General features: G+C 48.3%; 1 protein-coding gene across 1 annotated transcript in view; it reads right to left on the bottom strand.

Moving 5' to 3' along the window:
• Nucleotides 1–15,498, bottom strand: part of LOC115553642 (CUB and sushi domain-containing protein 3-like) — a 251,189-nt gene that overhangs the window by 53,761 nt on the left and 181,930 nt on the right. Inside the window, 6 exon segments of the mRNA XM_030370072.1 lie at nucleotides 639–812; nucleotides 3,366–3,551; nucleotides 7,306–7,479; nucleotides 8,378–8,551; nucleotides 11,326–11,499; nucleotides 12,504–12,698. Coding sequence (XP_030225932.1) covers nucleotides 639–812; nucleotides 3,366–3,551; nucleotides 7,306–7,479; nucleotides 8,378–8,551; nucleotides 11,326–11,499; nucleotides 12,504–12,698 — 1,077 coding nt within the window.

The following is a 15,498-nucleotide window of genomic DNA, read 5'->3' on the forward strand; positions in this document are numbered from 1 at the left end:
GCAACATGTGAAGCCTATCCATCACTCCCCCGCCGCCACCACGGTATCAAAGAAAGGATAATGGCCGCCACCGCCTCCGCCACGGATAACGGGGGAGACGTATTGATGAGGGGTATCTGGCACCAGTCCAACGTCGCACCAGCAATTAGCGCTCATTAGCCAAACCCAGGCGCATCCAACGAGACCCTGGGGTACATCCGCTAAACATTCTGGAATGTTCCATCTATTCTTACTGAATGATGCTCGTTAGCGTAGGTTAAATAGGTGGTGGTGGTTCATGAGAGAAAGGGAGTAAGAGTGTGTGACTGAGTGTGTGTGTGTGCGTGCGAAAGAGACACAGTCAGAGAGACAGAGAAAGTGTGTGCATGTGCACGTGCAAGGGAGAGAGAGAGAGAAATTGTTTATGTGTCTGCTTGTGCACGTGCAAGAGAGAGAGAGAGAAAAAGAATGTGTGTGTCTGCGTGTGCGCACGAGCAAGAGGGAGAGAAAAGGTGTATATGTGTGCATGTGAACGTTCAAAAGAGAGAGTACAGAGTGTGTGTGTGTGCGTGCGAGTGAACTTGCAAGAGAGTGTGCACAGTTGTGTGCATAAGTGCCTTTGTGTGTGTTTGTGTCTGCCTGTGTTTGTGTGTGTTCACCTGAGCAGTGGGGCAGAGCCGCGCTCCAGTGCCCGTTGAGCTGACAGGTGAGGGAGGCGTCGCCCAGGAGCTGGCGTTCGCCCACGCACGAGTAGTGCACGGTGGAGCCCGCCGTGAACTTCTCCCCCACCATGACACCCTGGGGTGGGGCGCCAGGGTTGCCACAGTCCACCTCTGAATGACAAAGAGAGAGAGAGAGAGAGAGAGAGAGAGAGAGAGAGAGAGAGAGAGAGAGAGAGAGAGAGAGAGAGAGAGAGAGAGAGAGAGAGAGAGAGAGAGAGAGAGAGAGAGAGAGAGAGAGAGAGAGAGAGAGAGAGAGAGAGAGAGAGAGTCTTGAGTTAGTTTTGCCTGGTTCCAGCTGGGCCTCTCTTGACAAATGGCCTGTGATTCAGGGTCTGGCATTGGATGGTTGAGTGCTACTCTGCTCAGCATGAATTCACACCGACCCATCCTAGGTCTGGACATACAGTATGCTGACAGAATCCATGTGGAGCGCAACAATTAGCACTTAGCCATTAACTGTTTCTTTACGTCAATGGATTCTGCTGTTGAAGCCGTTTCGAGGAAAATGTCCAGAAATATCGGCTCTAAACTCGACCACAGAGTGCAATGTCGCTTGCGAAATCTTTATCTGCTTGCTGATTGGTTTAGGTGGAAACAACCCCACCCACTCTCCGAAAACGGCTCATACGTAGATATCCTACAGGCTGAATGATGAAACGAAACGGAGGATGATTAAAGGTTAGCCAAGACACATTGAACTGCCAACCTCCTCGCGTATTTGCGTCGTGGGGAAGAAAAAAGGGACTGAAAGGTGCACAGTACACTTACGTACACTTACTGACATACCAGCTTTCCCTTAATTGCAAAACCGTACATGACAGGCAGGACAAAAGATTGGCGTACGCTCTCTGCCCTCTAACAAGCCCCACCAGTCTTTTCACGGGCTGGACATTTGCATTCAGCGTTCAACAAATAGAAGAGTGCAGTGCCGTTTCAATGCCAGGCCGTGTCAAGTAAGCTTCGAAAACACATGAACTACGTGCAAGGAGGCAGTATAAGTCTGTAATCACCAGGCAGATCGACAAACCACATGGCAATAATGAGCGTCTGGCACAAAGTTAGCGCAGAAGATAGGAAGCGTCCTCATTATTGACATAGAGGGAAAGTCGGAGGAGAGCTTGTTACCACCCCGGGTGATGAAAACCTGATTTGTTGTTGCTTCAATTTGTACTAGTGTAGTCTACGGAGGCTTAGCGATTACTAAGACTAAACTAACCTCAGCGCTTAATCACGAGAGTTATTAGAACCATGGGGAGGACGAGAAACAACTCGAACCGATGGCGAGCAAAACAGGGATAAAACGTACAACTTTTGATTGTAAACGCAAATTAAGTCGGAAGATCACCACTCCCTCCCATGCTGAAGGAATCTCCTCCTGTTAAAGGCTTTTCCATGATTAAGGCACACCAACTTAACAGTTGCACGGCAAATTCATAACCAGGGTCAATTCATTACCAGGGTATAATCATTACTAGGGTTCAAAAATACGCAACATTTCAAAACAAAACTGCCAAAAAAGTATGACATGGATCAAGGTGAACACAAATCAGACAGGCAATTGCATTATCAATCAATATTAAATGAAGCCAGAACTTGTGTTATGTTGAACAATTAATCCATTATGAAGAAAATCATATACAGAATTATTAACCTGTGTCAGGATTGTGTGTTAAATCCCACATGATTTGTGGGCACACTGGTTGGGAGACACAGCTCTAGGGAGGACATCAATCCCACAGGGAAATCCCAAAATTTGGATTTCCTAAAAATGAACTTAAACACACTATCTTGATATTTGCTTCAGACCAAAAATGGTAAGGCTAGGATTAAAAGCACACCAACGCTTCTGCACTACAATATAAATATTGAAATATTATAATATTAATATTGCAAAATGATAATAGCGGAAGTATAATATTAGTGAAAAGGATAATAACACACAACGGGTACTTGAGCCGTTCGGACTGGGTGTGGGGGTACATAAGACCAGATGGTTGGACAATATTGCTTTAATAAACTGAACATGCAGGCAGACAGGCAGATGGACTGACACACCTTGATCTGGGATCCATCATTCCTACTATGCTATTGCTGAACTAAAGACGGAGAGGCAGCCTGGGGCAGGAAACCAAAAGGCAAAGGGGGCGGAGTTACGCCTTGTTTCCTGATTCCCTACAGAGATAGTGACGTTTGACCCAGGGAGAGACGCTTTCAGGGATTATAAGGAAGTGTATTTAATCAGTGACCAGTCCACACCGTCCTGATCCAAACCCTAAAAAACGCAACTCTGCTGTTTCCCAATTAAGCGCTAAAAAGATCCACGCCCGTAGCCACACAATTGGAAAAAAAACAAAAACAGGAATCTAATACTTTGTAATTGCGTAATATTTATGCATTAATTCTACCTCTGGCTCTTTTTCTTTTACATGCCATTTCAATTAATGCGCAATATTGCATACTTTCTATTGACTCATTTGATTGACTTTTACTGTTTGTCCAGTCCATTTTGGTTGTTTGTCAATTGTACCGTCCGTTGACTGACTTCATGGCCTACTGGATACCTGGATTTCCCAGAGGGGGATGATTAAAGTATCTATCTATCTATCTCTATCTATCGACCAATCACCAACGAGGACCTAGTGACGTCCAACAGGAGGTCCTCACCCAGGCACTCCGGTAGGGGTTTGTCCCAGTGTCCGGCCGGCTGGCAGGTGAGCACGGAGGATCCGAACAGGTAGTAGCCCGGGTTGCAGTCGTAGAACACCACGCTGCCGAACGTGAAGTTCCCGTGCTCGATCTTGCTCTCCCGGATGGAGTTGGCCGGAATTCCCGGGTCCGTGCAGTTCACCACTTCGGGAGAGAGAAGGAAAAAGAAAAACACAGACACATGCATCACGCGATGCGTCATGAAATATTGAATGACCTGGAATTAATGGGAGAATAAATGACAGCGCCGCCGTTTTAATATTTCACTGCGGCGAGGGGGATATTTCAGGGGCAAAGGTAGCCGTTTCAAATGGGCTCCGACCCCTTAACAGTCACGCCATCAATCCTGGTGCCTCACGTCCCCCAACACCCCTCATATAAAATCCGCCAGCATGGCAGTTACTGATTAAAAAACAGGGGGCGCGTGCTATTGTTTATTCATGGCTCTGCGTCAAGTTACAAGGAGACTTCGGCATATTGTCTTCTTCCGATCGTAATAACATTCACGCAGCATGCATGGGTGTGCCACACCACCCCATCCCCCCTGCACACCAATTCCACCCCGACTGTGGATGCAAATGATTACTGGATTAAGTCATTACTATGCTTGTTGTTGTTGTAGGGTGATATCTGAGCCCGACCTCTGTGAATGCTCTCTCCTTGGCCCTGTGTTCTCGCATTGTACTCCCTAGACCACGCAGGCCCACCGAGGCTTGACATAATTGAACACAAAGCAAGACGTGCATTGTGTACAATTTAAAAAATAAGGGGAGCGTCGACACGGCGTGCAGTTATGCGATATATATATTTATAGATATTCACACTGCATATGCATTGTATGCAAACACAGCTCACTGAATGCATACGAGAAGCTGACAGTTCAAGTTCAGTTCAAACTTTTGCCTTTCTTGGCAGTGGGACTGCTTCCCTTCTGGCTTTTCCAAGGGATAAATAGGTTGTGGATCAGCAAGTTCACAGTAATGAATAGTTGCATAGCACTGTCGGGCCTCACATACTAATGTTTCCATATCCCTGGTATTTGGATCACATTTCCTTTGAAAAGCCCCCTCCTGCATTCACAACCAAACACTGTGTTGTCGGAGTCACTCAGTTGCATGTGGCGTCTTGGCCAGAGAGTTTTTAAACGTGACTGACACCGGCTATAATGGCCACTAATGCACCATGTGGGGAGACAGGAGGTGGCCTCTTTGCCACGAGTCACACACACAGGAACCCGTGACGGACGCGCTGCGGAGACCTGCACTGGTCCACAGAGCGGACGATGGGAGGCAGTGGGGGAGGCGAACAAGAGTGAAATCCAGCTCAGAGCGACACCCCAACGAGTGCAGATCAATAATGCACATGTGTGGACGTGCAGATTAGTGGAACATAATCGATGGTATATATATGTATGGCAACAAAGGGGCGTATAGACGTGTTCCAGCCGCGTACTTTTATAGAGAAAAGCCCAGGCATTGATTGTCAGGGTAGTTAATGAGTTTTTCCCCTTCATGTCCACGTATTAAGCGTCAGATGTTTGTGGTGGAAGAAACACGTTGACGAGCTAATGTTAAGCGTGGCAGTCAGGGAGTTATTACCGAACGTCAACACAACAGAGAATATGTTTAGCGGTTCCATAAAAAATAAAAAGTGGAACAGCAACGTTTGTTAGTGCCATAATTGAGAGTGGCACACTAAAATGGTTGTTAAAACCAAATATTTTGAGGAAAACCAGTTAAAGTTCTGGCAGGGACACCTTCCAATGTGTTACAGCTGATAGCAAACACAATGGAAATGGTCCCATTGTGTTTACAGGGTTATTGATTCTCTCTTCAGCCAAGTTGAACAGTCAAAAGACAATCTGATTATTTGAAATGCTTGTGTTTTCGATAAGCTTGTTTTTATATTTAAGTCATCCAAGACCAAAAGTTGCGATACATTGAGTAGTATCTTAGCCTTGAATCTGGATGCTGGACTTTTTGTGGTCTATCGTCCATTTCCATACTGGTATCATCATGTCCTACAGGCCCACTAAGACCACTGTTCCCAGTAGGAACAACACAGGTATGTCTCCAATGCAACGTAGCTATGGCAGTGCACCAGTATATACACAACCAGTCAAATAAATAAGAATGGACCCTACTGGTGCTGCTGCTACAGACATAAATAGGCACTTGGCGCTTAAAGACAGTGATAAGCATTGTGTAGCGTCTTATACTAGCAATATTGGTTGTTTACGGGGAATCGTTTATCCTAGCCATCGTCAGTGCATTGCACTTGTTTCTATTAATATCTTTACTCTACCGACAGCGATATATTGTTGTTTCTCTTTCATCCGACAAATGTAATTTGCGTAACTCACTTTGGATAAAATCGTCGACTTAGTGTAAATGTATGTCTAATTGTAAAGGTAAATAAAACTAACCTAATGTCCAAACTTCAGAAACATGAACTTAGTTTCCCCTGCTATTGACGACCTTTGAAAACGAGTAAAAAACCCTAGGGATCGAGCCGTTCCGGGAACACTGCGTGTGCTGAAGGCTGGCACCAGGCTGCACTTGTTACTGCTGCTGTGTGTTTTCTATTATTTCTTGCTGGCCTTGTGGTTCCGGCGACTGGCAGCCTTCAGTGTGGCAGCTGACTGTTATGCGCTACCACGAGCCAGTGACTGTCGCTTCCGCCGGGGCTGCGGGCTGCCATCCTGGTTCGGGCCCCCCCCCCCCCCCCCCCGTCTACACTCAAATTGTCAACATACATCTGTTTGCCGGCTGATTTCGCCAACCATTCACACTTGACCAACACACAGCCGCCCACACCCCCTTCGCGGTCGCTTTCGCACCCACGGTACCAGGCAGGGACCCAGCGGTACGGCTATGGGTGACATGATGTGTATTGCGACGATGAAAATATTGCGACGTGAAAGAACAATTTTTTTAGGGTTGTGTCTTATGTGTGGCTTAACATATCGTTAGCCTCATAAAATGATTGCCGAAGTCATATTTTGGCCAAATGGTGATATCTAACTTAACTATATTCTCATAATACTGCTGATTCACAGTTCCTCATTGGCTGTATCCTAAGCCAATCAGAGTATTTTCTACATGCCATAATCACTATCTGCCTAAGTCTATCTATTTGACTTGGGCCTTTTTGACGCTAAATACAAGTTGAACCTTAAAATATCACGACGATATACGTTGTAAGTTCTACAGGAGTGTAAGTGCCGCCATTGTTTTTAAAATGGCTGTGGCCATACCTAACAGAACATAGTTGAATCCGCTGATTATTATTGGTGATACACTGTAGAGCCCTCAGTAGGATGGCACCATTCATTTTCCACACCAATGATGATGCAGCTTTATTCCATACAGAAGGCCGTGCTCCCTAGCAAGGTAGTATCGTCTGGAGGCGGTGTTTTTGTAAAGATACCTTCAAAAGTGTCTGGATCGAGACAGACCTTCGGGGCAGTAATGCGTCACAAAGTCTTGATGTCGCCAAACTAACGTTTTTTTTATTTTTGTCAGGTACAACATTTATAATAACACCTTTACACCATTTGGACTGACTGCCTATTTTCTTCAATCAGGATCTAAGTGTCAGCAGAGTTCCATCATTTGTTAAATAACTTTTGTACAACATTGTGGGATATCTTGACCACCGAAGGATTCGTCTTTCCCTCCCTCAAAACCTGCCTATCACAAGGCACCTCAGCAGGCGCCTCCCTGCCTTCCAAAGCTGCCTGAACAGGCAGCGCCTACAGCTGTTTGGGATCCAGCCATCAACTGGCAGGAAGTCAAGTCAAGCTTCAGCCAACCTGACGATAAAAGCACCGTGGAGGCAGGACCTCAAGGACCTCTCCCCGAAATGACAGTTTTGTCCCCCCCCGTCCCTCCCCTACCTCTACAGGTTGGGGGCTGCTGGCTCCACTGCCTGCTGGCCTGGCACTGGGCAGTGGAGGGGCCCTCCAGGGTGTAGCCCTTGTTGCAGGCGAAGCGCACCACGTCGTTGTAGTTGAAGCCCTCCCCCGTGGTCCGCCCGTAGATGGGGCTGCCCGGGTGGCCACAGGTGACCGCTGCGACCGTGAAGAAGAGAAGTGGAAATTTAGAAGATAAAGGAAAGTGTTCACACCCAGAGTTGGACAAAAAAGGTGGTGGAGGACAGGAAGACGGAATTGGTGTGTGGGATGTGTGTGTTAGGAATGAAAGACTTAAACAAGAATGATTGTGAAAGGGAAAATAGATATTTATTTGTGCAAAATGCATCAGAGAACACGGGGCGCCGAGAATCCCGCGGGGATGGGTTCGATACAACGGATCAATAGGCCGGAGGTACATGGACACCTTTTCATACCTTTCATAGGAATACTATTAGCATCTCATTGACCTCAGCAGGCGCCGAGGGGGAATGAAAGAGTCTAGATGGCCGCGGATAAGGCAGGCGCATCGACTCGTCCGCAGGCTAATGGAAGATGGAAGATGATATGCGGTGGCTGGGGAGCGCCCACGACAAACCCGGTAAACGCACATTCACACGCGGGTGAACGCCCCACCGTGCACGCCTCGGTCCCAACGTACTTTCCCCGCAATGTTAGCGTTATCGTAAACATTCCGCAATATGAATTATTAATGACGAGTTTAATAGTCCTTCTTTTTAAAAAGAATGCCCACTAATGCACATAAATCTCAGTTTTATGTTTAAGCCGACCAGAGCCACCCAGGTCAAGTGACACAGGGACATGGCGCTTTGGGAGGGAGGGAGGGAGGTAGAGAGAGAATTAAGCCATCGTCATGAAATTTTTTACTGCAACAGTCAACAAGAATATTCCAAACTAGAGAGGGGGAGAGAGCGGTGTAATGATGGTGGTCTTTTCCATTTAGTTCCTCCAGTTTATGGTTAAGCATACCATGGCGACGCAGCATTATGCTTGAGGTTTGCTTATGGAAAGGGACGGCGATGGAGGGAGCACTTACCGATGCAGGCGGGCAGCAGGCCAGACCAGTTGTGGTCCTGCTGGCAGATGCGCACCGAGGAGCCGATGAGCCTGAAGCCGGGGTTGCACTGGTAGACCACCGTGTCGCGGTAGCCAAAGTTCTCCCCGATCACCTGGCCGTTGACGATCCTCTCGGGGATGCCGCAGTGACCCGCTGTGCACGGTCACACACCAAAGGAGGGCGGAGATGAAGAGAGGAGATGAAGAGAGACGTGCGGAACAATGATTCAATGGAGAGGAAAAGGGCAGAGGAGAAGAAAGAAGATTAACACAAAGAAAAAAGGTGAAGAGAGATCCAGCTTCAGCTGTGTGATTACCAATTCTGGGTCCACTGAGATGGATCTTTTGGAGGGCAGGACCAACACAAACATAGTTTCTGGAAGGATGGTAATTGATTCTCGGCCGCGATGAAAAGCTTGGAAAGCATTTCTTATTTTTCACAAAAAAAACGCAGGTCAGCCAAACGCCGTCACTTAACTAAACGTACAACCTCAAACCAGGACTACATTCACACGAAACAATCTCAAGAAACATAGACAACACCGCACGCCACAACGAACAAAACAAACAAACAGACAAAACAGGAAACACGCCGGCCCACTTGCATGTGTCCGCCCGGACAAAGCTCCCTCGTTTAGATGCGCGGGCGTTTATGCCATGTTCTAAAAGTTCCCATAAATAAATCTGTCTCCCCTCCGCTCATCCACGTAATCATATTACTTTCAGCTACGGTAAATCTCCGACACGCCGGAGGAGGAGTCGTCGAGGCAATGCAGCCCGGCTCGAAAAGCCCCGGCGGCGGCAGTGGCAGCAGAGTGCTGTGGTGTGATTTCACTAATTCACTCCCTACCACCACAAGACTCAGCTCTGCACTTTTTATTATCGGCCCGGCAGGTTGACAGGCCGATGCCGGGAGATTACGCTGAAGCAAGGGATACTGGGGCGGCTGGGAGGTTAACACCGCCCGGTCGTATCGCCGCCGCCCAGAGTAGTCTCTCCTCTTTAATGAACTGAGCTAATCTAGAGGGGGAGGGGGGGGGGGGTTTGGAGCTCAGAGGAGGGACTGGGGGTTAAAAAAGGGGGTTCAGATATTGACTAATGCAGCCGCTGGAGATAGGGCTGCGTTTCTGCTGATGTGTGGGTTTGAATCCTGGCTTGACAAATTCTATCTCTCGCCCTGCGTCTTTCTCGGTCTCTCTCCCTCTCGCTCTCTCCTTCTCGGTCTCTCTCCCTCTCCCCTGGTCTCTCCCTCTGTCCCTCTCTCTCAGTCTCTCTCCCTCTCGGTCTCTCTCTCTCTCCCTCTCCCGATATCTCTCTCTAAAATCTCTCTCTCTCTCTCTCTCCTCCTCCCTCTCCATTCCCCCCTCTCCTCTCCACTCCCTCTCCCTCCCTCCCCCCCCCTAGACACAGAGTCATGTGAGTGCAGAAGGGGGAACTCTTCAGCGATTGGGTCTGCTGCTGGCCGAGGCGAACCCTTGACGGCTCCTGATAGAAGTTGGAATAGGCAACATCATTTCCTGTTGGAGGCGTTGGCCCACCAAGGCCAGATGTGCAGATGCTCTGCCTCATCAGTTTGATTGGCCTCCCATGGGGGCTGTACGTTGACTGGGGGGGATTTTAGAAATGGGCGCTTTGGTTGGCTGTCATCATACTTTAATTGGCGCCTTAACAAGAATGGAAAGATTGGGTTATCGTCTTTTTATGAAATGGAATGATTAAGCATGGTTTGCCGATATGAAAAACGAAAAATGTATATAATTATAATTATTATAATATATTTTTTTATTTAAAAAATGATTTGATATATATATATATATATATATATATATATATATATATATATATTTTATTTAAGAACCATTTATAATTAAATATATATTACATATATCAAAAAAAATGTAGGATCAGGGTTAAAAATATATATATATTTTATAAATAATATATTATGTTGTTTTTCATACAATGCATACAATGCTATACAATGCTTAATCGTGCTTCAGATTCAAATGTAGAGCATTGTGCCTTAGTTCTACTGCTAGTTACCTTGAATTTGAAAGCAGGCACAATCCATACTTACCCTTGATACTAAGGGGAATTGTATCGTAAGCGATTGCATTGACAGCAAGATAGTGATCCAACCACAGAGCGACACAGAATGCAATCTCAACCAGTCGCCGTGCCACAATGTGTGGCCTTGCATTATAAATCCAGCTTATCATTTATCGCAATACAGGAAAACGTTTACGCTTTTATAAAAAGCCTAGCTGCCATTCACTGGGCACTCACAGTGCTTTTAGTAGTCTCCCATTGTGCCAAATAGGTGGAATCCACCACTGCAGTGTGCGCCTAGCCCCAGACAGACGCCATTGGCACAGACCGTAACACTTCCCAAAGTCACAGCCCACACGTAGCAAGAGAACCAATTATAACTGCCAACCCGCGGTCCCATCTCCCCTCTAAATCCCACCAGGGACAGCTCCGGCGATGTGGGCTGGAATGGACAAATTGCACCGCGTCCAATCCGCTGGTGACCGCTGACCTCACTGGGGCAAGTCTGGGGGAGGGTGGCTGCACTGGGACCTGGGACTGGGACTGGATGGAGGGGGGGGGGGGGGGGGGGGCTTCCTAAACATTGGCGGCATGTGGCTCAGGAGGTGGAGCCCGTTGGCTGGTAACCGGAAGGTTGCTAGTTCGATCCCGGGCTCCTCCTAGCTGAGCGTCGAGGTGTCCCCTGAGCGAGACGCCTCACCCTAACCGCTCCTGACGAGCTGGCTGTCGCCTTGCGTGGCTGCCTCCGCCGTCAGTGTGTGAACGAGTGAATGAACGGCTGAGCGTCGAGGCAATATTGTAGAGTGCTTTGAGCGGCCACCGGTTGGAAAAACGCTGTGTTATGCAGTCCATTTACCACTAACCCTTCCCCATGCTCACCCAGACAGAGGGTCTCCATGCCGCTCCAAAGCCCCGACAGCAGGCACTCCCTGACGCTGGAGCCGGTGAGAACGTAGCCCAGGCTGCAGCTGAAGATGGCCGAGGCGCCGAAGGTGTTCTGCGTGCCGATCTTCTTTCCGTTGGGCGGCGTGGGGAGGTCTCCGCACGAGATGACTGTGACCAGGTGTGTGTGTGTGTGTGTGTGTGTGTGTGTGTGTGTAAGGGGGGGGGGGGGGGGGGGGGGGGGGTGGGGGAAGGGAGGGAGAGAATAAAACCATCGTCATGAAAAACAAACAAAAACAGTCAACAAGGGCGTGGGTTCGATAGCTTACTCAACGTAATCGGGGGCCGGTGCTATTTCATACTGGAGGGGAGGAGGGGAGGGGGCGTGTAATGATGGCGGTATTTTCCCTTTGTCAAGATGGGTTTTTTATCACGCTCGCTGCATTGTCCCCTCACTATTAAGTGGGCCATTGGGCGGTTAAGCGCCCTGGGAAGAGTCGTCTCCGTGGCGATGTGTGTGCGACACGACAAAGCTTTTATGTACCAAACCACCGTAAAGAAACACATGCGTCAGAACCAGCCCGTGACTAAGGGGGGGGATTCTCGGTTCTAACCGTAATGGAACGTCATCTGTCATTATGCAGCCTTTTTGGTCTAGAAATGGTACGTAATGTGCTGTATACAGGCCATTGGGTTGGATGCGTGTTAGAAAATGTTATATATATTTTCACATCAGACCAAATCCGGTCGCAGAACAGACTCTGTGACAAGGGCAGAATGAATGATTCAAAGACCTCCTTTTCCAAATGAAAAATTGATTTGTTCTGTGTGTGTGCGCGTGTGACACTGTGAGACTGTGTGTGACTCTTTGTGTGTCTGTGTGTGTGTGCGCATGAACACACTGTATAATTTCGCTGTATTTCAGTGCTTTTGTAAGGGTGCTGTGCATTCAAGTGACATGTCCGAATACAAAGATGCTGCCAACACAACACAAGTCACAGAAAGGGGCTTTGATTTGTCTTTGTTTGTCCCGCCAGTCTTAATGTGCGCTCATCAGGAGGTCGAGAAAAATAAAATGAACACTGCAATCTCGGTTGATCAATAAGAGGTCTAATTACATATAATCTCAGAGTGCTTTCTTAAGAAAAGAGACAAGCGCTTAAAAGACAACTCACTGCGACACCGCGGCCTCTCGTTCCTCCAGCTCCACGCTCCATTGGCCTGGCACTGGATGTGGGCGGGACCAAGGCGGAAGTATCCGGGGTTGCAGGTGAAGATGATTTTGGTGCCGTACTCGTAGTGCGAGCCGTTGACGATCTTCCATTTCCCGTGGTCCAATGAGAACGAGCTGAGGCTCGGGCACGTCATTACTGGAAGAACGCACGGACGAAAACGAAAAAGATAAAACGCATCAATGAGATCCATTCGGGAGAGATACACACACACACACTTTGCTAATTAAAGCTGTTATTCTTCCCCGTTTTATATCTCTCTCACCCAATCTGCACACACGCTGATCACATCCTGACAATTTATTCCCCGCAATGAGCAGTTGAGAGCTAATCCACACATTAAAAATTAAACGCCAGCCCGGCGTCCTCCCCAAGCTGGCTGAGCAAGACTTTCCCCCCACAACAAAATCGTCTTGATGATTAAGCGAACACTTGAAAGGCAGATGAGAGCCGGGAGCGGAATGTATATTTCTCCTTAAGCGTTAGAGGAAGCGTACAGTGGGAGACAGCGGGTGCAGCTCGCGCGCCCCCCCCCCCCCCCCAAGAACCAGGGCTTTGGTTAACCACTTGTCACTGTGGCTGTCACACTACCCCCCCCCCCCGATGGAGACTGCTTAGGGGGGCCGCTACTGTCACACAGCAGTACGTTTTACAGTACATTTCCTCTCCCCTGGGCCTTTGTTCTTAGTTATCACCCTCATGTTTTTTGTTTTTTTTAGCGCTTCAGTCCGCTCTGCCACCAAATCCATCATTACCCTCGCTCACCGGTCACGGACCCCCCGGTTTGTACCCCTCTCTATCTCTCTCTCCCACCCGTGCAACGAAGGGTCCCGTCGTGATTTGTCATCCTTGCCCCCCCTCCTGGTTGCAAATAGCGGTACTACATACGCCATACTCCTCTCTCTTTCTAGAAATAGAATTGCATTTGAATGTTTGAATTTCTCCATCTCTCTCTCTCTCTCTGTCTGTCCCTCTCTCTCTCTCTGGTACTCTGTCTCTCTCTCTCTCTCTGTCTGTCCCTCTCTCTCTCTCTGGTACTCTGTCTCTCTCTCTCTCTCTCTGTCTGTCCCTCTCTCTCTCTCTGGTACTCTGTCTCTCTTTCTCTGTCTGTCTCTCTCTGTTTCTGGTACACTGTCTATCTATCTCTCTCTCTGTATCTATGTCTTTATTTGTCTCTCTATCTTCCTCTCTATCTCTCTGTCTCTATGTCTCTCTTTCTTTCCAGCTCTTTGTCTCTATCTCTATCTATCGCTTCTCTCTGTCTCTCTCTCGGTCTCTCTCACTACAAATAGAATTTTATTACTACATTTGTAATTCTCTTGTTTGGCCTGTGTTTGAATTCATGCCTCTTCTGTTACCATGTCTCTCCCTCTCTCTCCCTCTCTCTCCCTCTCTCTCCCTCCCTTCCAGTGTGAAGTATCTTGTTGTGTTTGCTCCTCGGCCTCTTCACACTGCATTTCTATCTCCATCTCGCCCCTCTCCCTCTGACACTCTCCCTCTGGCTATTTACCATTCGGTCACATAACAGACGCTTGTATCCAAAGAGAATTCCATTGAATTGACAGACATGTGCTTTTGCGAACAATGTCGTGGTAGGGGTAAGGAGTCTTGCTCAAGGACACCAACAGGTGGACTGGTGAACTGACTCAGCTGGATGCCTGGTACCACCAGCCCCAAGAGCAGCCAAAAGTCAAACAACAAAGTCACACCTCTTCTCTGTTTTTTTGGCACCGTAATGGTGGAACAAGCCCACTGCTGATGTCAGGACCGCAGGATCGCTCAGCAGCTTCTGCAATAGACTCAAGGCTCACTTCTCTAGCGTCCTCTCTTACCCCCCCCCCCCCCCCCCCCCCCCCCTGCCCCCTCCCTACGCCTTTTCTCCTCCCTTACTCTCCTAAAAACACCCCGTCCACACTTATTGCATGTTGTACATCCTGGCCTCTTAAAAATAGTACTTAGCATCTTCTAGCGTCTTAGCCTAGCTATCTTTGTTGTGTACGAGGAATGGGTTAACCTAATTGTAGGTGCTTGGCACTTGTTCCTATGACAGTTCTTACTGTACCGACTGCATTATATTGTGGTTTCTCTTTCTTCTGACAAATTTCAGTCACTTTGGAAAAAAGTGACCGCTAAACACCCTAAACGTTAACGTAAATGTAGACTGTTGAGGAAGACCGGTGATTGAAGCCAGTACCTTTTAACTGAGGGTCCAGCATCCGAGCCGCTTAACTGCACTACTAAACACACTTCTCCCGACTAAGGAATATTGTCAAAGTGCAGTTGGGTCTATCTAATCCCACTCCAACTGACAACTTTGAATCAAACGCTTTCTTTTGTCACACCTGGATTATTGTAATGCTTTGTTTGCAGGCTTAAGTCCAGCGGCCTTAGGCAGATCACAGCCGGTCCTAAACACTGCAGCGAGCCTACCAGTACGCACACAGGTCCTGGTACCGCTGCCACACCAGCCCTGTCCCTTGAACCAGGGGGGGGTTGATTAATAACAATGATGATGTTTACCAGGACCTCGCCCCGACTCACACCGCAGCAGGTACAACTCAGACCGCACCCCTAGATCCCCTGACCAGGTGCTTTTGTGTGCCTTTCCTCCGCCAGAGGACCAGAGAGGGCTGCTCCATCTGTTCTTTGCCCCTTCCCTGTGGACCCACCAGGTGCATCCCTCCTGTGACACCCTGTGTCGCTTTTAGCTTGAAAAGGAGCTAAATAAATAAAGCAGGACTGCCTTACTTAGAGCTCCAAGCTCCCTCCCCCCCTCTCTTAAGCAATGGTGGCCAACTCCCTCCAACTCTCTCTCTGTCTCTAACTCTCAATCTCTGTCTGTCTCTCTCTCACTCTCTCTCTGTGTGTCTCTCTCCCCCTCTCCCCCTCCCTCTCCCTCTCTCTCTCCTCTCCCTCTCCCTCCCTCCCTCTCTCTCTC

Source organism: Gadus morhua, chromosome 11, assembly GCF_902167405.1.
Source record: "Gadus morhua chromosome 11, gadMor3.0, whole genome shotgun sequence".
NCBI lineage: Eukaryota > Metazoa > Chordata > Actinopteri > Gadiformes > Gadidae > Gadus > Gadus morhua.